This window comes from Carettochelys insculpta, chromosome 30, assembly GCF_033958435.1.
Source record: "Carettochelys insculpta isolate YL-2023 chromosome 30, ASM3395843v1, whole genome shotgun sequence".
Taxonomy (NCBI): Eukaryota; Metazoa; Chordata; order Testudines; family Carettochelyidae; genus Carettochelys; species Carettochelys insculpta.
The window spans coordinates 5,363,170-5,387,485 of NC_134166.1; the positions used below are offsets into that span (position 1 = coordinate 5,363,170).

At 53.8% G+C, this 24,316-nt stretch overlaps 1 protein-coding gene across 4 annotated transcripts in view; it reads left to right on the forward strand.

Moving 5' to 3' along the window:
- The window catches only part of ARHGEF2 (Rho/Rac guanine nucleotide exchange factor 2), a 148,011-nt gene that overhangs the window by 90,391 nt on the left and 33,304 nt on the right, over nucleotides 1–24,316 (forward strand). For all 4 annotated transcript variants that reach the window (XM_074980806.1, XM_074980807.1, XM_074980809.1 and 1 more), the window contains one exon: nucleotides 13,691–13,847. In XM_074980806.1, coding sequence (XP_074836907.1) covers nucleotides 13,691–13,847 — 157 coding nt within the window. The remainder of the gene's footprint in view (nucleotides 1–13,690; nucleotides 13,848–24,316) is intronic.

Genomic DNA, 24,316 nt, shown 5'->3' on the forward strand with positions numbered 1-24,316 from the left:
AGCCACCAGTCCTGGGTCTCTGTGTTTTGTGCTGTTGTTTAGCTGTAATTTACCCCTTAATGCCTTCTAAGAGCCCAGTAAGCAGTGGGAGTGTTGGTAATGTTGCTAGACAATATTCACCTCCCGTGGTCTGGCAAATTCTTCTCTTCAGTGCCAGACGAGAGAGGTTCAACCTGTACTAAACTGTTTTTAAAAATAACAAATCACACCCCTAACCGCTGTTGCTAGTGGCCCAGCTTAAATCAGGTCTGATCTCATGTGTTTTACATGCAGCCTCTGGAAAATCAGGACTAGAGCGTGTCAAAGTTTCCATGAAACTTTTTTCAACAGGTTTTTTGGTCAAAGTAGAAATGTCAGTTGCCCGCCTCTTCCCCCACCCTGTGAAAACCTGAAGCTACTGGAAGGACAATCAGATTTGAGACACTGACAACCTGGATGATATTCTTGAGCCACCAGCTGCATGCTTGTTGGATGAGCTGTGTGTAAGCCGCAGACTTGGCCATTAGGGCTACTTGGTATAGGCAAACCAGCTGAAAGGTTTGCTGCTGCTTATGGTTTATGCTGTAGCAGCCCCAAGATGCCCCAGCTGAAATCTCGGCCCATTGTGTTGGGTGCTGTACGTGTACGTGGTGAGAGACAGCCTGTGCCCAGCAGAACTGACCATTTAAAAAAGCGAAGTTGGGGAGGAAAACCAGAGGCCCTGTGACTTGTCCACAGTGACCCAGTATACCAGTGGCAGAGCTGGGAGTGGATGTCCTGAGACCCAGATGATGCTGGCTTCTTCAGCTGGGCTGAGTAGATAGGATCTCATTCAGCCAATAACCAGATGGAGGAAGGAGACAAGGCATATACATTGTCCCTTGTGAGCTGAGTGCTTGAGCAGCCCCCCAGGTGAGATTCAAATGCTGCCCAGCTGATTAGCAGAGTGCCCACAGCCGAGAACGTGTTTCTGCTGGTGGTGCCCATCCGCGCATGCCATATAACAAAAAACATTCCACACATGGATGGAAAAAATAGCAGAAACACAGCATGTATGCCCCTTACACTGCTCTGTACTTCCTTCAGAGGACCGTGCCCCAGAACAGCTTCCTCAGGGCAGGATGACACAAGAGTGAGCTGTGGAAATGTACCGGCGCGCTCAGGGTCGCCCGCATCCTGATAAATACTAGGCAAGAGGATACCTGACCGGTCCCCCGCCAGGTGTTGCCAGACAGGGTCGAGTGGGTTGAATGTCTCACTACCTCCTCCTACCTGTCTTAAACTTTTTTCTCCTGTTGTCTTGCGCCTCTCTCTCCTCCCACGCTGTGCTGAACAGGATTAGTCAGGTAGCTCTGTTCATGCTCAGTTAACAGCTGCCTATTGATGTCTGATGGCTGGGAACTGACTATGCTGATGCCTAATCCCTTGCTTTAGCCACTAGGCTGCAGTTCCTTAAGAGTGAGGAATGGAACCCAGGTGTCCTGGCTGGCAGTCTTCTGTTGTAGCCAATATGTGGAAGGAATGGCCATATATCCGTGCTGCTCCTGCATTGCAGAGGCCTCTGTACTTCCCCTGGGTGCGTCTCCTCTCCCTCTGCCTCCAGCATTGAATCAGGTTAGCTGGAACCTGTGGAATTTGTTTCTGCATCCAATGATGCCAAGCCCATCCCATGGGGTTTGGTCTCTCAGCCAAGCCTGCAGTTGCTCATCTGCTACCCCGAGTGATGATACTTACCCTGGAGAACCTTTCACTAAGCCAATTTCAGCCCTAGCAACTCTGCTTTATGCTGGAGGAGAAACTGAGGCACCACGGTCTGGACGTTTTGGAGATGGCTGCTAATCTGGGGTCTTCTGGGTTTGTGTATCAGAGGGGTAGACGAGTTAGCTTCTGTCCACAAAAACAGCAAGAAGTCCTGAGACACTTTGCAGACTAACAGATTTCCTGGAGCATGAACTTTTATGGGCAAAAATCTGAAGAAGTGGGTCTGTCTCGTGAAACCACATCACCTAATAAAATCGGTTTTAGTTTTTAAAGTGCTAAAGGAATGCTTTTTTGTTTTGTGAAGGTACAGACTAACACAGCTGCCTCCTCTGTGACTAGTCATTAGCTGGAGTAGAAGCCTAAGAATCATGATCCTTGGGTTCCCTTCCCAGCACGAGGAGGGGAGTGTGGTACAGTGGCTGGAGGAGGGACCTGGGAGTCAATATCCTTGGATATATTTCCAGCTCTCCCTCCCTTGTGCACCCTTCCACTTGTAATTCATGCTACCATGAATAATCCTGCAAAACAGAACCCAGGAGTCCTGACTCCTGGTCCTCCTGCTTGAACTGCCAGACCTCAAATGCAGCCCGAGCATCCCGTGTACATGGTTCCTTACAAACCTGAGCCTTCCAGGCTGAATCATTTGACTCTTCTGGGTATAAACTTCATGGTTTTCACCCCAGACCAGAGCAAAAATCCCCTCTGACTGGGGAAGGCGTTTCTCTAGTTAGCTGTGTGACCAATGCTGTGATTAGCAAGCAGGTAATCTGGTGAGATGTAACCTGGTTCTCTGATATCGCCTGGCTCTGGTTCTAGTGGCTCTGGCCAAACCCAGCAGCATGAAGGAGCTGTAAACTGTTCACCTCCCAGCTGTGTGTGAGGGGAGGTGGGCAGAGGGCTGTTGAAGGGTGCTTGGCAGCTGGTGGCCTGTGGATTGCATATGGTACGGGAGGCTCTGTCCAGTCTAGGGGTTGGAGGCTTTGCAGGCAGCTGCTGACTTTGATTCAGTAGAGGATGGCGAAGGCAGAATTCCTACATGGTTTCCTTACGGGGCCTGGGCGGAGGGCACGTGGCATGAGGGAGTGGGGGGTTTGGGGGTTGGGATGGAGGGAACAGGTCCATGGGGGACGAGGATGGAACAGCAGCCAGAGTGGGGGAGTCTGGCCACAACTGGCGAGCGTGGGCGGCACGGGGTTACTGTTGGGGGGACCCACTGGCCATGTGGCCCTGCCCTGGCAACATTCCATTCTGCCCCAGGCCAGGCCTCTCCCACCTTTGCCCCTCTCCTTCCCCCCCCCTTGCCCTGTCCCACCTCTTCCCCCAGCCCCTCCTCTGAGCAGTGCAGCTTGGGGTGTGAGGGGTTCCAGAGGCCAGCCTCCTGCAGTCACTGGCAGCAGCCAGGGAAGCGGAGCACCATGGCCCTGGCTTGCTCTGCTCCTCTGTCTGCATCTCTGGTGAGTGTGGGGATGGTCCCTCCTATCCCTGAGCGATGCATCCAGAGAGCTGAACTGCCTGGGGCTGCACTGCTCCTCTTTCCCCTGCAGGTGCATTGTGGGGGACTCCTGCTGTGGGTCCCAGGAACTTGTGTAATTCCCCTGATACTTGGGGTTCTGGCTGGAGCTTTCCCCTCCAACCCAGGGTGTATGGTGGGCACATGTCCCCTTGTGTACCCTCACCCCTGCTGCCTGGGGATTCAGCTCACACCCATCAGGTGCTGCATATCCTGCTATCCTCCCGCTAGGTGGAAGATGCAGAAGGTTCTCTTCCCAGCCCTGCTCCAGACATGAGCAATTTGCCTCCCCCACTGACTCCCATTTCCCAGTCTACAAACCTGCAATGACGCTGGCTTCGGGGGGAGAGAGGGGGCTATGCATATAAAGCAGTTATTGAGCGAGCTGCTGGGAGCAGGGATTGTCATCTGAGCACGTCACACGGAGGCAACCCACCTGGCTGGATGGCGGTTGCTCCTCTAATAGAAATACTTAATACGTTCCCTTGAGAGGAGTACAATCTTTATTTGCCTTGTAGGGATTTCACCCACTCCTGGTGCCTCTTCCTCGCCTAACATTCCAGCCGCCCCCACATGGCCATGCTGCTGGCACAGCCAGCCTGAGCCATCAAGAAGTGGGAGTAAGCAGGATTCTGGCTGGGTAGACAGGCTCTGTCCACTGCTGCAACGCGTCTGCCTCTGGGGAGGAGCAGTGGTTTGAGATCTGTACAGCAGTGTGCTACAGGGATTGCATCCCAGCTGCTGAAGTACAACCCCTTCTAGGATGGGACGGGGCAGTGGCACAGCGGGAAGTGAAGCGTTGCTCATGTGACCCTGTTTTGTGGGGTCTGAAATGACCCCTTAGGTTCAATCCCTTGAAGTTTGTGCCTCATGCGTGGGTAGAAGGTTTGAGGTTTTGAGGAGGCAGCATGGCCTAGTGGATGGAGCACTGGGAACACTGAAGATTAGGGTTTTGTTCCCTGCCTTGCTACTAGCCTACTGGATAGTCTTAGGCAAGTCACTCTGGGCCTCAGTCTCCCTCCCCCCCCATGTAAAATGGCAGTGATGACCTTGATCTCCTTTATGCACATGCCTCTGAGACGCACAAGAGCGAGGGATTATTATTTTAGAGAACTGGGCCTCTCTCAAATAGGCAACAGAAGGATTCATTTTTTGGGGGTGAAACAAAAGCCCCTGGCTGCTGGGAAAGGGCTCCAGGCCGCTTACTCACTGCCTCCACTCTAAACAGTGACTGTACCTCCCCGATGACTGGAGCATGGAGAAGTGATTCTGCCTGCATGCATGTGCCTGTTCTGGTTGTTTCAATGATCCGTGTTTCCAAACCTGACTGAGGCTGAGGCAGTCTCGTTTCTGTTGAGCAGCCAAAGGAGGTTCTCTCTCTCGCTGTCCTCCAAGTGTATTTCACTACAATACAGTAAACTCTTTCCTCTCCGGCATTCTGTTATCTGGGATGCTCAAGTAACTGGCATTGTGCTGAACTTCTTGAAAACTTGTGTATTCAGCAGCGTGTTGTGCAGGTGTGGACAAGGGTGATAACGAATGGGTCGAAGAGAAGGATATTGGTGTTCGAGAGGAGTTGTTATGGCGAGATCCTGAGAATAGGATGGATGCAGGAGGACACCAGTGAGGAATTCTATAGGAAGATATCACTGAAATAGAACCTACTGCAGAAAGTTATGCAGTGCAAGTTACAGCTATTCAGGCATATCTGCAGAACAAACGACGAGCAAAAAGTCAAGATCCCGGTATTCGACATAATGGGTAGTTTGCATAGGAGAGGCCGACCCCACAGAGAGTGGGTGGCTTGGCGTGGAGCTGGTCTACAGAAACTAAGCCACTCCACGGTGGACAGGGAAAAATGGAAGGAAATACTGAGGGAGGCATTGGACACCAATGGGTGCTGAGCCCGTGGTGATGATTATGATGAACCATAAGTAAATTTTAGTTGCGTTTTCCATAAGTGCAGTCTGCTGAAAGTAAATACAAGCAAATACAGTATAAGTTTCAGAGAGGTAGCTGTGTTAGTCTGTAGGTTTGAGAACAAGAAGGTGCCACAGGACTTCTTGTTGTTCTCACAGTATAAGTTGACAATGTGCGATACTACGGTGGTTGGTAAATCAAGTACTCTGCATACATTGTTTCTTAATATCTAATCTTGTTTTTCTTTAGTGTTATGCATGGCTAGGTATACCTCTCTCTTATCTGGAATATTTGAATATGTGATAACCTCCCAGTCCTGGGGCTGCCGGATATGAAAGAGTTTACTGTGCTCTTTGAAAGAAAAAAAGCCTTTTCCCTCCACATGTATCTTTTTTTTAACACAACTTTCTCAGTGTGGGGAGACCACTCTGTTAACAATCAAGGGAAACTCAAGTCACTTTTCCACCCCCAATCTAAACAAAAAGGTGGGTTTTTAATTGCACCCCCCACCCCCAACAGATACATTTCAAAGCAATTGATGTTTTTGGAAACATTTCATTTTAATTCCATACCTCATTTGTGTTCAACTTCTGTTTTGGTGAGGAAAGGGGAAAATCCTCTTAATTTAGACCTGCTCTAAACTCTGGGTTTGAACCATTTCACAGCTTCCAATAGGGTCTGATTCATGGGTCTGACCAGTGCCGAACAAGAGAATTTGCCGGCCCATGGGAGGTCAATATTGTCTAGCATGTTACCAATACTTCCTCTGCTTATTAGGCTCTGAGAAGACATTTAGGGGTAAATTACAGCTGAATCTCAGCACAGAATGCTGAGAGTCAGGACTGGTGGCCGGAAACAAACTTTATGGGGCGGAGAGAAACTTGTCCACACTCATAAATGGTCGTCTGCTAACTAAAATCATGCCGGAGTACAGATGTTGCCGGACGAGAGAGTTCTGGATTAGAGAGGTTCAGGCAGTACCAGCATCCCCGCTAGGGGTTGTATTAGTATAAAGGTGCACATCCCTTGCCTGGATTCTTATAGGCATGGAAACCAATGAAGGCGAGTCATTTGCCTGGATTCCTCTGAGCATGCCTCTCTGTGCATCTGAAGTATTGGTGGTCTCAGTCACTATTGTGTCAGACTTCTCACAGTCTTTAATGCCTTTTATCCTCTTCACACACCTTTAATATAGGGAAGTGCTGCTAGCAAAGTCTGCCAGAGGTCAGTATCAGTGTCCCCATCTCCTGAGGTATGCACAGGTTTGTGTGACATGCTTACGGATCCCTTTGATGGAAGGGGTTAGAGAACCACAAAGTATTATCTTCACAAGATAATATCCTGGTGTTACTCTGGTGGGATTTAAGGGGCTGCAGCTGAGACCTCTGGGGTTTCTGAGGTTTGTATCTCCACAGGAAGGAGGATTTTAGCCTTTGGAACCTGAGCACCCTGAAGCTGAGTGGAGCTTCAGGTCTCTCAATGGCTGTGGGATTTCTCTTATTGGTGGCTGTAAGTGGTTGGATTGAGTTTGCTGCGAATCCCTGCTCTCTGGGGGGCAGTTCAGATGAGTTGGGGTTTTGTACAGAGCGTGTATCTGGCGTCTCAGGACAGAGTCCAAGCCCTGTCTCTATTCCCAAGGGTGACAGCTGCCTTTCTAGCCATGTGGGCTTCCATGGGGGCTGGGGTAGGGAGGGCGCCAGATTCTGATCCCTGTTACACTGTTGTGGATTTGCAGTAAATCCATGGGTCCTGATGCTTGGTCACAGGCCAGGCCACGCTGGCGGCAGGAAGGGGCCTTTAAGTTGATTGAAGCGGTGCTTTGAGACTCCGTCCTACCCAGCCTGAAGCTGTTTGGCGGGACCTTGCCCCAGTGGATGATGGAGGTGGGGTTGCTGTTTAAGCCAGGGCTGGGGACTATGGATGATGCTGTCTTAATGCTGCTGCTGACCCATGCGCAGGGACAGAACATTTGAGAACTGGGCCCAGTGATCACTGGAGGGCGGGAGCTGAGCAGGGAAAGTGGCTCTGTGAGGATAAATTGCCTCTTTTCTGTGTCGTGGGGTGGGGCATTCCATGGGAGGGGGGGGTTGTCACACAGACCTGCCAGCCCTGACCCCCAAAGTGGGTCCCTTTCCCTTTAAGTCTAGCCTGCATGTGTGTGGTGGGGGTCCCTTTAAAATAAAAAAACAACAGCAGTGCCAGGAACGAATAACTCCCAGGACAATGGCTTGATGGTGTGCCCGGAGCCCTTGCTGCCCTCCCTGGTCCTAGTCTGGCTGGGAGCCCCAGTTGCCAGTAAGCGGGGAGGATGCTTTGTTTGTTGGGGCTCGCTGGGCCAGGATGTGCTGCTGTTTCTGCTTCACGTTCGGGGATGGCTGCGGGACAGAGAGGTTCCTCTGTGGCGAGTGGGTGAGTTTTTCCTTTCCTCCAGGCTCTGCCTCCCATGCGCTGGGGGCCGGTTGATTCCCAGGCAGGGAGCACAGTTTATTTCTTAGGGGCACATGCTCCTTTCTTGTCCCCTGGGGGGTCTCTCCATCTGGAGGCTCTCAGTGATGTGAAGGCAGCATGCCTACCGGGGGTGCTGGGCTGCTGCCTGCTACACCCCACCGCCTCCCGCATCAGCTGCTCTGTGCGAGGAGGAAGAGGAAAGGGTCCCGAATCAGGGCTCCCGCTAATGTTTTTATCCATCCGTAGGCAGAATAACTGTTGTTGTGTGCACCACCCATAGACACACACCGACTACCAGCTGTGGGTGCTCTGCTAATCAGCTGGGCAGCACCTGAATCTCTCCTGGGCAGCTGCCCAAGCGCTCAGCGTAGCGGGAACACTTCCTTGAATCCTATTAGAGATTTGGCATTTAAGGCCAGAGTGGATCAGCTCCTCTGATCTCGCAGGCTGCTGCCGGTGCCCACCCACCAAACCCAGCCTTTGGGTCGAGCTTTGCACGCTGATCCCTGGGTGCGAGATGCGGCGTTGCAGTGCTGGGCCCCTCGGGGGGCACATCCCGCAGTGCCTGGCTGTGATGGCTATGGCACGCTTGGCTCTTCGCAAAGCAAATGGGAGGGGCTTCCCCAGCACCCCATTGTCTGCCTGTTTGCGCCTCTCCCATGCAGGCTGGGAGCATTGCAGGAAAACAGCCGACACTCCCCCTATGCAGAGATAGCTGAGTGATCCCTGCCTGGTACCATCCACCCCCACCACTCCAGGAATTATCTCCATGGCATCTCTGCCCCGCCGCCTTTCAGCTAAATCTCTGCTGTGTTCTCTCCCCTCCCAGCTTGGTGGTGTATGACTTTAAACAGATGTTGCATTGCTATGCAGGACTGCGTCGGGAGGGGCAGGAGACCCTTCTCTTCCCTGCAGAGCTGTTGGAATATCCCACCCATTCCAGTAGCATTTCTCCCTTCTTAGAGCGGCTGTCTGCCTTGGCCCCAGGGCTGGGGGGTCTGGACCTGCTCGTTTGAGTCCATTGGAAATCTCTGCAGGGGCCTGGTGTGTGCTGGAGGGACGTCTGTGCAAGAGATGTTGAATATGAATAGATGGTGGGTGGAGAACCAGATGGACTGAGTCCGACCCCTGCAGAGACAAGATCTAATCTGCTCTCCCCTCTCTGACCCAGCCGAAGCTCCTGAACCACCTGACCTGTGCCCAACACCCCCATTATCAGCTCTGTTGCACCGGAGCAAGGTCGGGGCAATAGACATGATTGGTCTGTGTTGTCTTAGCTGCTTCTCACGCCACTTTTGAGTTGGACAGTTGGTCACTGCATCTGCATGGTTGGAGGGAGAGAGAGAGAAGGAGCAGGAGGCTTTGACCCCCATCCAATGTTCCCTCCTATGCTTTCCATGAATGAGTGGAATAAATTTTATGGGCACCAAGGCATGTGTGGATGTGCATCACCAATAGAAACATGCTGAGGGCTGTGGGCGCTCTGCTAATCAGCTGGGCAGTGTCTGAATCTCTCCTGGGCAGCCACCCAAGTGCTCAAGCTTACGGGGAACACTGCCCCTGTGTGATCCTCTAAGCTGCTCTCTTCATTTCCCATCCCTATGTGGGACTCAGCTGGCCAGGAGCAGGAAACGGAGGAGAGCTAAGAGGCAGGCGCATGCCCAGTTCCCTATGAGGGTGACCTCCTCCAGGGCTGGGCTTGTCCAGTCCATGTGCTTTGGGGAACATAAAGCAGAACTGAAAGCAGCAACCAGGGAGGGGACGAGTGGCGCTGTCTGTGGCTTGTATTACAGAATAGGAGCGGCACACGGGTGGGTGTCTCGGTGTTAGAGTGAAAATGGGGTTTCTAGGCTGCCAGGCACGCATGCCTCTTTGTCCCCCTCCTTTCCACGCCCTGTTCTGGCTTTATAATACCCTTTAAATGGGAAGCCTGTTGTGATTATCCCTGCGGGGTTAGACAGCACTACTCTGCATATGAGTGTTCTTCCTTTGCTCTGGGATGGTTGGTACCTGGTGAGCCCACTTGTCTGTCCATTCCAGTACCCGGTGCCTTGGAGGAAGGCAGCGCATCCTTACCGTAGTCTTTATTCAGCATGGGACTTGGGGAAGGAATTCTTCCTGACTCTCAGTGCCCTGAAGCGTGAAAGCTTGATGCCCCTGTTCTCAGCTGCAGAGATGATCAGAAAATGATGTGCTAATGGGGGTGGGGAATGGCCCAAGCCAAACTCCTGAATTCTCAGGAAGCCTGAGCAACAGAGAGGAATGAGGTTTTTAGAGCAAGAGCCAAGTCACCCACCAACCTTCTGTTCTCGCCAGTGGGCTGTGGGGGATGGAAAGCAAGCAGGCGCCTGCTCCTTGATCTTGTCAGTTTCACTCTGAAGTTGTCAGTTTTCAGCCCTTTTCTTTGCTGTTGCTGTCTTACCAGGACAGAGCCAAGGAAGGGTGCAGCTTGCATGAGCTGGCCAAGCAACCTGGTTGAGTTGGCTCCCAGTGTGCCTAGGGCCATGAGCCAGATCCTTGGCTGGTGTAAATTGGTGTCACTCCAGTTTACATCACCTGAGGATCTGTCCTGCTGTTCGTAAGACACTTACATCCCGTGGTGGGGTTTGGGGGTCTGGGGACCCTGCAGGGCTAGAGGCCATTGTTAGGAGACAGAGACCCTGTCCAAGCAAGCCGCAGTCCTACTGGAAGGCGAGTTTTTGGTGAACTATCCCCATTCTGATGCCGTCCCTTCTCTGTATTGAGTAGCAGTCACCAGGCTCCGCTGGGTGTTGCTTGTTTGGTGCAAAATGCCGAGTTACAGCTTGGGGGGTGGGGGTGGGTCAGCGTTCCCTGAAAGCTGAGTGCTTGAGTGGCTGCCTAGGAGAGATTCAGGTGCCACAGAGTGCCCACAGCTGGCCGCATGCATTTCTGTTGGTGGTGCACAGCTGCACGTACCTTAGCGGTCATTGCAAATTTATTCCAGCCATGGATGGAAAAATTAGAGGGACCACTGATGTGGGTGGGTGAAAGGGAGGGGCGCAAAGCTTTTCTGTGCGGTCCAACAGCATTGTGCGTCAGGCCAGAGGTTGCTCCATGCACAGTAGACTCTGGAGTGACACTGTTGAGCCCGGTCATTGCATCAGTGGTGTAAACGCCTGTCCTTTTTCAGCCCCCTAAACTGAAATTGAGATTTTTCTGGGCAACACTAGGCAGAAGGTCAGATTAGATGGTCCCTTCAGGCGTTCCTGCATGTTGACAAACTCTCTTTGGGTTGCCCCTGAGCCATCCTGAGGGGTCTCAGTTCAGGAAGTTCTCACCCAAGCTGGGACTTAGAACAGCCCCACTGCTTGGATCAGAGATCCTGCTTTTGCCTCTGACGGGTCCAAGCCGAGGAAAAGGAGAAGTCGCTGGTCTGGATAAAGCGGCTGCTTGGGGTTCTGTCCCTCTAAGGCCGTGGCTCTCAAAGTGAGGACGACTACTTTGCAGGTGGGCTGCAGGCTCACCCCCATGCTGCAGGGGTTCTGCATCCCTGCCATAAACAGCGACAATGCTGCAACCTTTTGTTATGGGCGTAAATTGCTTTATTTATTAGGAAGATTTAAAATATACGCCCCCTTATGTTATAAAATATTAAAGTAAGAGCTAAATGTACACACACACCCTTATGTTACAGCTGCGTATCTACAGTTTTGTGATCCAGTAGCCTGATGTGAGTAATTTAGCATGTAAGGTATTTAGAAATAAGAAAATGCATTTCGTCATCATGGGTGGTTGGCCGGTGGTCTGTGGAAAAGATTGTGTTGTATGAGGTGGAACTCAGACAGTACATTTGAGAACCACTTTTCTAAGGGTTCTGTGCAGGGTCAGATCTGTCGCTCAGCTGTCTGATAACCATCTGAGTGTTTTGAGATCCTTGAGTGAAAGCTGCTCTTAATCAGGCAGAAGCTCCCTCCAGTACTGTAGAGCTCTGTAGTAGTGAAGGGCGTCTTAGAAGTTCCTTGCCCAGATAGGAATCTAAATGAGAGAGAGCGCGACTAGTGGCAGAAGAGACCCGCATTGACTGGAATACTAAGACAAAGAAGGCAGCATGGTTTAGAGGTTAGCACTCTGGGTTCCAAGTGAGAAGATCTGGGTTGTGTTCCTAACTCTGCCACCGACCCGAGGGATAGGCTTAGGCAAGTCGCTTCTCTTTCTTCACCTCCGTTTCCCATTTCTGCCTCCCCTTTAAACCTCAGCCCCTTGGCTTGTCTTTTGTCATGAGTCTTGTACAGCACGTAGGGCCTGGCTCTTGGCGCTTCTGCTCTACAAATAATTTGCAGCTCCTGAGAAGCAAACCGTCTGGTTTCTCTCACTCAGACCCGTGATGCGAAGCTGACTCGAAGTCAGAAATAGCCAGGGCGAGGATTACTCAGAACTTTGCAACAGGAAGTGACCGGCTCACTTCCCCATTCTGACAGGAGGCTGCCATGGCAACCAGCTGTCTGTACCCTGTCTAATGACAGGAGCAAGATCATTACCCCTGTAACGGCTTCCAGTCTTCATACAGTTTGTGGCCTTCAGATCTCCAGGCCACACATGCAAACGCTGGAGTGGTGGGAGAAGGGCGGAAAGGGCGAAGACCACCGAGTCAGTTAAAATAAACTAAAACGTCACCCAGATGAGGGCAAAATATGAGAATGTGGTCTAGTGGGTAGCGCAGGGGACCAGGCGTCTGGACCAGGGCTCCTCCTTTTTCCCCTGTCCATGTGCCAAATAAATTTTGTAACATGCACCCAGGCATGTGCAGATGAGCACCACCAACAGAAACACACGCCACGGGCTGGGGATGCTCTGCCATACAGCTGGCGGCACCTGAATCTCTCCTAGGTAGAGGCACAAGTACTCGGCTTACAGAGATCACTGGTCAGGACTCAGGGGTTCTGTGCCCAGCTTGACCACTGGCTATCTCGGGGACCGTGCATCCCGCCCCCAGCGTGGTAGAGAGGAACCAGGGCTCTGCTATAATTAGCATAAAGAAGGATTGATTGCTCTTTAGTTGGGACCCCAGTGGACCCTGTGGTTCTCCTGCTGCCAACCCAGCGCTGCCCAGTGTTGTCCCATGCAGTCTTTGAGATCCATCCTGAATGCTGCCGTAACAGCAGGTTTTACCAGTCAGCTTGGAGCATCGGGTCTCCGTGGGGTTAGGTAGATAAAATGTGACCTGTTCTAGTGCTGGTCTGCGGTCTCCTGGCAGTGTCCGAAAGCTTTTTCACAGCCTCAAGGGGTTAGCCTGCCCTGAGAGATCCTTTTGCCCTTCGTAATGATTGGCTTCTGTCCTCCACCCCAGAGGTGGCTGCGTTTCAGGACCTGGGGTTATGAAAGGCACCAGAGACATTTCTGAATTGTTACCAGGAGGCTCGGTGGTTATTTGCATGGCCTTTCTTGCTGAGTTTCTGAATCCATTTCCCCCTCTCCCGTTGTACCTGGGGTGGCTTGGCCCGTCCATATTGCAGGAATAAGGGATGAATCTCTTCCCTTTGGCTGTTCTGTTGCAAGTGGTTCTATGCAGCTCTATGGAGTAAGCATCACTCCTGGGGGCCCGGGGTGCTGCGTAAGTAGACAAACGGTTGTCATGGTTATGAGAGCCGGGGAAGTACAGGAGATTTGAAAGACCTCGGTGTCTTATCCCATTCTCCTCTGTGCATGGATTCACTGTAGATCTAGTTGGTGGTTTGTTTTTTTTTTGGTTTTTTTTTTAAGCTCCTCTCCCCACCCCAGGATGGGGTGACTGTTGGTGATGGTGTGTCTGTCCTGCTAGCTGTGACACTGGCTGAGCACCCAGTAATGCCCCTTCCCTGGGAGGGCTACACAAGTGTCAACTTTGCTTGCAAGAGACCGATCTGTTTGCAGTATCAGCTGGTGTGGCTGGTGCATAGGCTGGGTTTAATACGTGGATCCCCTTGGGCAAAGCCATGAGAGGGACGGTGGGGAAGGCATGTGCTGTAGAGCGGGTCTGCCAGGTGAGATGCTTTTCGGGTGGTCGGGGAGGGGCAGACCGGGATCCCCTGCATGGAGCTGTGTCTCTAACCTCTTCCCTCTATCGGTGAACAGAACAAGGAGAAGATGAAGGAGCGCGAGAAGGACGGGAAGGAGAGGGACGCCCGCTACACCAACGGGCACCTCTTCACCACCATCACCGTCTCTGGCATGACCATGTGCTTCGCCTGCAATAAGAGCATCACGGCCAAGGAGGCGCTCATCTGCCCCAGTGAGTAGCTGCGGCTCTGTGAGCAACGGGTCCCCCTCTTGGCCTCCACCTGTGTGCACTCCCCTCTGAGACCCACCTACCCTTCTCGCCTCCTCCACGGGGCCGGCCTTCGGATTTACGGAGCCCTACGTGTAATGTTAAACAAGTGCCTCTGTGCCGTGGTAGTGCGGAGGGATGATGACTTTTGGAGGTGTTTTTTTAAACAGTCAGCAACACGCTAATTACGTATTTTAAAGTCAGGTCCTGTCGACTAACACAGGCAAAGCAGAACCCAACAGTCTATACGTGGGGGTGGCAAATGCCCGTTCGATGACTCCGTTGCCCCTTGACTGGCTCTTTCCCACGTTCAACATCTGCTAAGAGCTCTGGCAGAGTTTTTCTCTTTTACGTTGAGTCGATCCTCTCCGGAGGAAGCAGAGCTGTGGAACGGGGATAGGAAGAGGTGGGTGGGTGGCTGTTAACACCCAGGGGTGCCCCAAATTTTTGGGAGCCCTGCGCAGCTGCGTGTTCTGTCTTTGGGAAAGGAGGGCTCTGCTCCCACCTCCACTTGCTCCTCTCACCGTTCTAGTTCTCCTATTCCTGTGTGTCTGGTTCATACGTCCCCTTCTGCTTCCAAGCACTGGCTCTTCTGTGTCTTTTCTGCCTCCCTAAATCAAGCCTCACCATCTTTTCTAGCTCTGCTTCCTCCCCGCCTTTCTCCCTCTCCTTCAGTCCCTTTGCTCCTCCCTCCTTTTCCAATCCCCTCCCAGTTTCTCCGTCCCTCTGCCTCCACTGTGATCCCCTCTCCATCCCACCATGTCACAAGCTGCTTCTGGTCCAGGGAAGCCAGGTTCCCCTCCCATTAAAACCCTCCTTCCCAGGGCACAGTGCTGTTGGAGACTTTTCAGAGCAGGTTAGCCAAACCCCTGTCAGGGATGATCACGGTGCTTTGTCCTGCCATGAGGGCAGGGGACTGGACTTGGTGATCTCTTGAGGTCCGTACCCATTGATGCTATGTTGTGTGGCTGTGTCCATGCTAAGAATGCTTTGCCAGTGGAGTGCTTCAGTAAAGCTCTGCTTGTGTAGACATGGCAGAGCTGGAGTCACTGGGATAAAACTGATCTACGGCAGCTGGAGGATCTGACCCATTGAACCCCACGGATCCACCCTGATGTACTTTGGCTGGGGATCCGACCAAGGATCGTGCAATTGATTTGCTCTCCAAATCCTCAAGTACAGACCTCTGTGGGTGGTTGGAGCAGAACGCCACGGATGAGTGGGGAGCCCTGAGGCTGGGGGTGGGCTTTGCCCTTACTGCATTCTGGCTGGGTTGAGCTGCTTTGGACAGGATCAGTCACCCAGCTTATAAATAAAGCTTGTGGATCTGTGCATGCAGGCCCTGCCCGGACTCTAGCCAGCAGGCAAATCTCCACTGGGGCCGGGAGCCAGAATGAAATTCCATCACCTCACTGTGTCCCGTTAGCACGATGCCTTTCCATGTTGGCGTATGGGATGCTGGTGGTGTGTAGGAGCAGAGAGTTCATTCAGGAGCTGAAATTTCTCCCTCACAGAGTTTAAAGGTGCTGCTTTCTCTTGGCAAACCCTGCAGGGCTGCACTGCTTCCCGCTTCCAACTGGAGAATCACATGTTCTGTTGGTCAAGGGAGTGTGGCCTTTCGTTTGACTGTGAGCCTGGAACTTGTGAGACCTTGGTTCAATTCCCTGCTCTGCTACAGATGCTCTTTGTGACCTGGGTCAAGGCCTATCTGTGCATCAGTTTTCCTATATGAACAATGGGGACAAAGCTCAGCCTTTCCCTAAAGAGGGAGGATCAAGATATTAAAGATGCTCAGGTGCTCAAATATGCTGATGGTGGGAGGCATATAAATATGCATGTGTCCAGGCTGGTTGTAACAGCCCTGGCCAATGGAGCTGTTGCTGTTCCCCATAGGGGACCATTCCACAGTTGGATGGTCTCCCTTTTAGGCGGTGCTCTCAGGAAAACTGCCCCTGTTCTTCCCTTAACTTCATCTCTCATCCTAGTTCCAGCCGTCCTTGGCATTTTTGCCATCCGGATCTCCGTAGTTTTCCAAAGCAGCTGGGTGACTTCGGCGTAGGCATCCCATTTTGGAACGCAGCTCAGGACTTGCCTGGCAGGGGAGATTTCAGCCTCAGTTCAGATACCAGTACCTGGACTGGAGGAGCTGGTTAGCAGCTGCCCAGCTCTGTGCAGTACATGGTGGGAAGTCCCCACCCGCTGCCTGGCAGACGCTCTGGAAGGGGGATGTTTGCCCGCTAGCTCCTGTTGCTGCTGCAGCTCTCGGAAATGAATGAGGGCTTTGAGGGAGGAGAGCCGCCGTCCCTTGGAGATGCAGGGCTGTTCCCAGGGCCTTGATTTCCAGTGAGGCTGTTGCCTCTGGCTGTTTAATGCCCCTTGTAAAACGCGGCCTCTGGGCTTGAGGGCTAGACTCTGCTTTCCCTCTTTGCCCTGTTTTGCAGCCCTTTGATCAGAAATGCAAAGCCCTAGGTAGCCAGGCGGCAGTGTTCCCCCGACTTTTCCCATCAATGTGCAGAATACATTTTATGGGCACTGCAGCAGGTGCAGATGTGCACCCCCTGTAGAAAGACACGCTGGGGGCACTCTGCTCATCAGTTGGGCAGCTGCCCGTGCGCGTGGCTTGCAGGGAACACCGCCGGGCAGCCTTTCTCAGGGCTGGGGGAGACGGTCGGGCATGTCCCCCCATGGAGCAGTCGGGGAGAAAGGGTTTGGCACGGTGGGTGTGCTGGTGACTTAGGAGTCCCACTGCCTAACCTATGGTCTGGTTCTCTCTTGCCCCTCTCAGGGGCGGGGCTGCCCGGGGCAGATCTGAGGGCAGAGTTCTGCCCTGCTGTTGATTTCTTTTGCAGCATAGGGTACGGACTAACACCTGCAGAGCTTTGCTTCTCCCTCTGTCCAGCCAAAAGGCACTCCCATGAGAGGGCCTGCTCCGCGTCCACAGCTGGGTTCTCTGCTCTTCCTTTCCTAGGAGGCTTCTGATGCCTGGGGGCAGCTAGCCCTTGCATCACCCCAGCGTGCTTCCTTCCTGCTGCTCCGGGCAAGGCCGAGGGTAGGGCTTGGAAGCAGATGACCGTAAGTCGGGAAAACCCACATGTGGTGACGTGCGGCTCTTTGCAGCCTGCTGGGATCCCAGGAGCTGTGTTATTCCCTCTGTTTTAGAGTTCAGTGCGGCTGCCCATCACTGTGGGGTCGGGGCACCTGTTGTAGGCAGCCCGGCTGCCAGCTTATGTTTGCAGCTTGCTCCTCTTTTAATGAGATGTTAAAACTTGGGTGGAGCTGCTGTGACCTTTAAAGCTCTCTCTGCCCTCGAGATGCTCGCCCCAGGGACCTGGCTGAATTCCAGCGCCGCTCATTCCCTTGATCTCACGCCGACAGTCCCTCCTCTGCCAGGGGTTTCAATGGGGCGCTTCTTTCGTCCCCTCGGAAAGCATCCCAGCAGGCTACAGTGCAGCTGCTAAATAGTTGCTGCCGTGCATGACTGCCCAACAGGCAAACTCAAACCTGGGATCTCAGGAGCTTAGGGCAGGAGCTCGGAGCCAGCTGCCTCTCAGCAAGGCTGTAGAAGATTGTCTTTCTCTGCGTAAGGGTCTTGGTGCCGCTCCATGGCACAGTGTCCCACACCCCTCGGTGTGTGGGTTTCACTTGCGCCCCAGAAGTGTAGCCCTCCCGCGGTGAGCTGAGCTGTTAACCGAGTGGCAAAGGGCCATGAATACAACCCTCTGTTCACTACTGCGGCTAGGTCCGGAAAGAGCTCCTTGTGGTTTGCAGGGTCTATGGAGCAAGGACCACCTCTTAGTTCGGCTTATGCAGTGCCTAGAACTGTGGGGCTCTGGCTCATGACTGGCACTGGTTCAGCACAAATAACGACCTACCAGGTGCTCTGGAAGATGAAGCCATCGGAAACTTGGGCCTGTTAAAGATCTGGTAAACACGAGGGAAGACTGGAAGAACTGGGTTTGTTAAGGATGGCAAAGAGATGGCTGGGAGGGGATGTGAGGGCAGCTTTCAAGTACCTAAAAGGGTGTTGCAAAGAGGAGGGAGGAAAATTGTTTTCCTTGGCCTCTGAGGACAGGACAAGACGCAATGGGCCTAAATTGCAGCAAGGGAGGTGTAGGTGGTACATTAGGAAAAACTTCCTGTCGGGTGGTTAAGCTCTGGAGTAAATTGCCTGGGGAGGCTGTGGAATCTCCAACCCTGGAGAGATTTAATGGCAGGTCAGGGATGGTCTAGATGGTGCTGGGTGCTGCTGGGAGGGCAGGGGACTGGACTCGGTGGTCTCTCCAGCTCCCTTCCAGTCCTAGTGTTCTGCAGTTCTGTGTCTCGAATCCATGCGCTGATCCACCTCCATGCCGTCCATCCTGCCTTGACCCCGGCCTCAGGAGTCTGTCCGGTGCCAACCCCCAATGCTCTCAGTCCCTGTCTCCCCTGCAGTCTCAGTTCTCTCGATAGCTACCTGGCCGTGCGCGGCGTTTGCCTGTCCTGTGGGCGCAGGGGGCGTAGCACGGAGGAGACCCGCGTGCTGCTGGGATTCCCTCTCGGCTGCCTGCAGAACAGTCCAGATATACGGAACGTGGTTCATTTCCTGGCGGGATCGCCGGCGTGCGGGGGAGGAGATGGAGCAGCTTCCCTGAGGATAATGCGCTGACTCACCCCGAGGGAGGATTCCCTCCCTGCTCTGCTCACAGGTGGAACTTCCACCTGGCTCCTTGCGTCTGGTTTCTGTTTCAGCCCCTGAAGCAGAGTCAGGGCTGGTGAAAGACTGACGCTCTCAGTCTGTCTGTCCCCCGCCTTGAGCAGCGGCATAGCACGCTGCCTGCCCTCATCTGAATGGGTTAATGTGGAGCCAAGTGGGGGTGTCTGCCCTGTCTGCTGCCCCGGGAGCTGCACTGCAGGTGGAGCTGGGCGCTGAGAGCTCTGGTTCTCCTTTGGAAAATCCTGTCCCTTGGTGGTCCTGGAAGCACCTGAGCTGAGATCAAGCTGCTGCCTTTCAGGGTGCTCAGAGACCATCCCCGACTCCCCAGAGCGCATGGGGTAACTAGCCAAGACGCACAAAGAGGGGAAGCAGCAAAGTGAAAAAGTGACACTGCCAAGGTCACAGAGCAGGGCTGTGGCAGAGCCAAGAATCCACATGCCCAGCTACCCTGCCATGCTGCTCCCTGATCTTTCCCGCCGTGGGCCGGAGTTGCAAGCAGCTTGGTGGCAGCAAAATGCACCGGGTGCTGCATCCAACCCCTCAGCCGCGCCAAGTTACTGCATAACCGGCTAGTGCTGGTCTAGAGCCCGTGTGCCAAGGAGTGGCCAGGGGCCACAGTGTGCAGCCAGGCAGGGACGTTTGCAGACACCCTGCGGCGGTTCACCGACCGAACAACCCTTTTGTTATCCCTCCCTCCTTCCCGTCCATGGCCAGAGTCCCCCCAGCTCCTAGGCAGCGTGTATGTTTGTGTCCCTACCTCCCCTGGGGTGTGTGGAGCCAGGGCTGCGGCTCCGCCTGATCTGCCTGGTGCCCCCCTCCCCAAGGCTGCAGGTAGGGCCCCCGTCAGATAGCCAGGGGGTGAGTAAGTGTGGCCGGGTGGCAGCCGCCCCTGTCCAGGCTGCTGGCTGCAGCCGCTTCCCCTGCGAGCTCCCCGATGCATCAGTTGCACTGGTGCAGCTGCTGCCCAGAGACCAGGCCTAATGCAGCAACACTCGCCGTGTGGGGGTGGGAAGGGAAGAGGTGGCTGGGATGTTGGGGGAGGTTTGAACCTAGGCTGGGATTGGCCACGGGGCTCAGCTCCCATTGGCTCCTGGATGAGATCCTGTGGCACAGAAAGGGTCTGTATGCGGGACTGCCTGGGGGCGGGGCCCAGGACATCCCTCTCCCCCCACCTTTGGCCTGGCCCTCCTGCCATTCCTTGCCCCCCAGCCTGTTCCACTCCTCCCCCAAGCGCCTGCTCCCTCCTTTCTTGACCAGGGCTGGATGCTCTGCTGCTCACCCCAGTGCTGTGCAGGCCACCCCACCCCCAGCAAGGGCCCCTGTGCAACTGCCCTGCACTGTCCTAGGGAGGGGACAGCTCTGTGCGCCCCGCCTGGGGCTGAGATGGGGGCATGTCGTAACGCAGGAGCTGAGCTAGCCCCACGGAGGAGGAAGCACTTGGGGCTTCAGTTTCAGCTGGGTGGGGGCCGTGGCCCCAGTCCCACGGTCACAGCTGTTTCCCCATCCCCCCCCATGCCATGCTGCTTCTCAACAGCTGCCCTGGCCGTGGGCTCAATCAGGGGCCTTGTGTCTGCAACATCTGTCTGCAAAGCAGCTGCAGCGCTGGGTAAACAGCTTTCGACGCCTTTGGGGGCGGGCCTCACCTGTAGGAAGAGGATTGGAGCAGTGGTGCCCTGCGCTGCCCCAGGTCCCAGCCCCACAGCACGGGGGAGGAAAGGTCTACTCCCGGTTGACCTCTCAGCCCCTGCCTGTGGCCCTCGGTGTGCAAAGCTGTTGGCAGCCAAGGCGAATACAGTCAGGAAAGCGACTTGTTTGGAAGCTGATTGTGGAGTCTGAGGGGGTCTCCAGCAGTCCCTCGTCACACGACAAGCTGTCGGCCCTGCCCTGGGTCTGCCAAGCTGGTTGGTTCTCTGCCCCGGCGGCAGCAGTGGAGCCACGCATGGCATTCCTTTAATTCCGCTGCTGCCAGCAGGACAGATGGCTGCTTGCTCGCCCCTCGCTGGGCTGGCCCTTGTCTACGGAAGGGGAGGAGCCAGCTGAGAGCTCGATGGATGAGTGGCTGTAAGGAAACAGGCCTATCAACCCTCATGCTTCAGGGCACAAAAATAACCTCAGATAGGGTCAGGAAGGAATGTTCCCCTGAGGCAGCTTATCGCAGAGCTGCAGGATTCTTGGCTTTTCCTGATACTGGTCAGGCCTGGGAAACTGGGCTGCCTGGCATGCAGTTTGATGGGGGTTATTTGTGTTTAGAGTAGGGTTTAGAGGCCGTAGGTGAGATCAGTGCCTCCTGGTGCCAGGCGCTGTTCATGTACAGCGAGCACAGACCCTGTCTCGAAGAGCTGAGAGTCTAAATAGGCGAGACAGAAAGGGGATTAATTTCCCCATTTCAGAGTTGGGGAACTGAGGCCCAGAGCAGGGCGAGTGACTCCCCCACAGTGGCACCATGGCACAGCCAGGAATTGCACACGTATCTCCTGAGTTCCAACCTGATGCCTTTGCCATAAGCTTAGTAGCTGGTGTGTGAGTCCAAGGGCAGACACTGAAGGGTCTCCAAGTGCAGTTTCGTAGGCAAACCGTGCCAGCCTGGCCTGTGTGTTTTTTAGTCACACAGAGAGGAGGCTTGTCCTACTCGGGGGCAGCACAATCTGCATCACTGCTGGAGGCTGTTCCTGATCAATATTGCCAATTCCATGGGAGGGCTGAAGGCCAGCAGCAGCTCTGGCTACAGGAGCTGGGATGAGAGGGGCTGATGTGGTGTTTTCTGCTATCCTGTCTCCTCTCCGGCCGCAGGAGGGGCGAAGGAACAGGCTTTGCATTGGATTGGGTGGTGTGGCTTGGAGCGTTGCAATTGTTCATCTTGTCTTCTCCCCTGTGTTGTGGGAGGTGAAGATACATCACTGCCCCTCCCTGCTGCTTTTCAGCAGTAGAGCCAGTGCACTTTACAGCAGAGGGCAGTGCTTTACACTAGGGGAAACTGAGGCACAGGGAGGAAAGTGCCTTGGCTGCAGTCAGCTGGTGGGGGTGCTAAAACGAGAACGTAGGTCTTTGGCTTCCATGGCCAGTGCTCTAGCCACTAGGCCACACGTACAGGGAAGGGGTGTGCCCCCAAGATCTTATAATCTGAACTCCCAGAACACAAGGCCTGGTTGTCATCGCCACTAGAGCCACCATCGCTCCGGCCATGTAAATGGCAGAATTATACTGGCACCTGCTGGATGACCCTCTGCCTTGCCAGGGTGGTCAGGAATCCTTGGAGGGGGACTCTGACCCTGGGAGGGTTGGCGTTGCATTGCAGCTCCAGGCCAGCGTTTTCAAAAGGGACTGGTGATTTTGGGAAGGTCCAATTTGAGTTCCCAGAAGGTCCTGAGCTCCAGTTCTCCAGAAATCTAGCCCGTTTGGGGACTCTGAGGTGGGCACCCACCATCTCAACCAACACCCCACTCCCTCCCCCAAAGGTCTTGGGTGACGGTTTCCTGCCCCTCTGTCTCTGTTCCAGACACCTCCTCCCAGTGGCAGCCCAGTGTTGTTTGCTAGCTGGGCTGCAGTGGGTCAGTTTTAGGCCGTTTCCCCTGCTTTGATCTTTGGGCATGGCTGTATTTGTGGAAGTGAGCTGTCCCCTGGGAGGCCAGCCTGGGCATTGTTTAGCATAAGGGCTTGATTGTGTTCTCCAGGCTCCGCCTTTTCCTGTGTATGCAGAAAGTTTGGTTTCAGATCCTCAGCTGGTGCCAGGCTGGTGGAGGTCCCTAGACTTCATGGATCTTACGTGAGCGTAAGATGGGCCCACAGAGCCTAGGGCAGCGTCATCTTCCCTGACATCCAGGCCGGGTGGTGTCTCGGCTGCGCCCCCCCAATTGTGGCTTCATGAGATCTTGCCACATAGGATCAGACTTGACTGGAATGGGACACCATAGGGAGCAGCAGGGTTCCCTCTGATTCTTTCCATCCATGTGCAGAATAAATGTTATGTGCACCAAGGCATGAGCGGATGCGTACCACCCATAGAAACACAGGCTGCCGGCTGCTGGCACTCTCCTAATTACCTGGGTGGCACCTGGATCTCTCCTGGGCTGCCTCCAGAGTACTTGGCTTACAGGGAACTCTGGTAAGCAGTGATGTCAGCGTGTCAGGTGCTGACCTGGTCCCCATGCCCAGCTGGCCTCCTAACTGGAAGAGCAGCATCAGCCTCTGCAATGAGATGTAGCTTCATAGAGCCCAAGGCCGAAAGGAGCCACTGTGGTCCTCTAGGCTGAGCTGTTGTAAGACAAAGGCCAGAGAACTTCCCAAAACAATTCCTAGAGGAGCTCCTTTGGGAGAACATCCAGCGTTTTAAAAGAGCCAGATAAATCCGTGGAGGGGAGCCACAGCTGGATCTGTTAGCCAGGATGGACAGGAAGGGTGTCCCTAGCCGCTGTTTGTCAGAAGCTGGGAATGGGCGACGGGGAGGGATCACTGGATGATTCCTTGTTCTGTTCGTTCCCTCCAGGGCACCTGGCATCAGCCACTGTCGGAAGACAGGATCCTGGGCTAGATGGACCTTTGCTCTGACCCAGCATGGCCCTTCTTATGTTCTTAACCTTGATTTTAAAATGGACGGTGATGGAGGCTCTGCCTGGATCCTTGGTAAATTGTTCCGGTGCTCAACAGTGTTCCCTGTCAGCTTAGCACTTGGATGGCAACCCAGGAGAGAGTTAGGTGCCACCCAGCTGGTTAGCAGAGCACCCACGGCAGTGTGTGTTTCCCTTGGTGGTGCCCATCCGCGCATGTCACTGTGTGCATAAGAAAATTATTCTGCACATGGATGGAAAAAATTAGAAGGAACCCTGGTGCTCAGATGTTCTCCCTGCCATAGATTGATCAAGTCACGCCTTTGCCTTCTCTTTGCTGAGCGTACGTAGACAGGCATTGTCACGACTGAGCTGCTTGGGTCTGTTTATCTAACTTATTAGTTATTCTTTGTGGCCACTTTCTGCCTTGAAACCTCGACACCAGCATGGCTGTCGAAACGCAGGTCTGGCTGCTGGAGGTGGTTGTGTATCATGGTGCTTTTTGCAGTCAAAGGGACGTTGGGTCTCGTGGCAAGGTCAGATTCCATTTTTAAAATCCCCGCCAGAATGGTTCCAGGGATCTAAGGAGAGAAGGCTCCCAGATCTTACTGAAAACAAGTGGAAATGAGCAGTCTCCACCACTGTCCAGTTCACAGAACTCTGCCTCCCATCCTGCACAATTGTGTTTTTGTGCATTTTCTAGTGGTGGGGGGGTGTGTGCACCTCCAGGAGGCAGCACACCAATTTAACCCAAGCGGTGATAGAAGCACACCGCGGGGTAGGTGCTCTGACTTCAGTTTGAACCACTCTTATTTCAGTCGGTCAAGAACTAGTATCAGAGGGGTAGATCACAGAATCCTAGGGCTGGGAGGTATGTCACATCCACTGACTTCCCTATGTCCACAGAGCCTGTTACCCCGTCATAGAAGTTAATCACTTTGGTCAGGCAGAACTTGCCCTTGGTGAAAGCATGTTGACTACTCTTGATCACTTTCCCCTCTTCCAAGTGCTCTAAAATGGATTCCTTGAGGATTCCCTCCATTACTTTCCCAGAGATTGAGGTACGGCTGACTGGTGTATAGCTCACTGGAGAGCTCTAGATGTGTTTAGTCTCTATCCACAAAAACAAGAAGTGGTGTGGCACCTTATAGGGTAACAGATAGGTTGGAGCAGGCATCTGATGCAGTGGGTCTTCA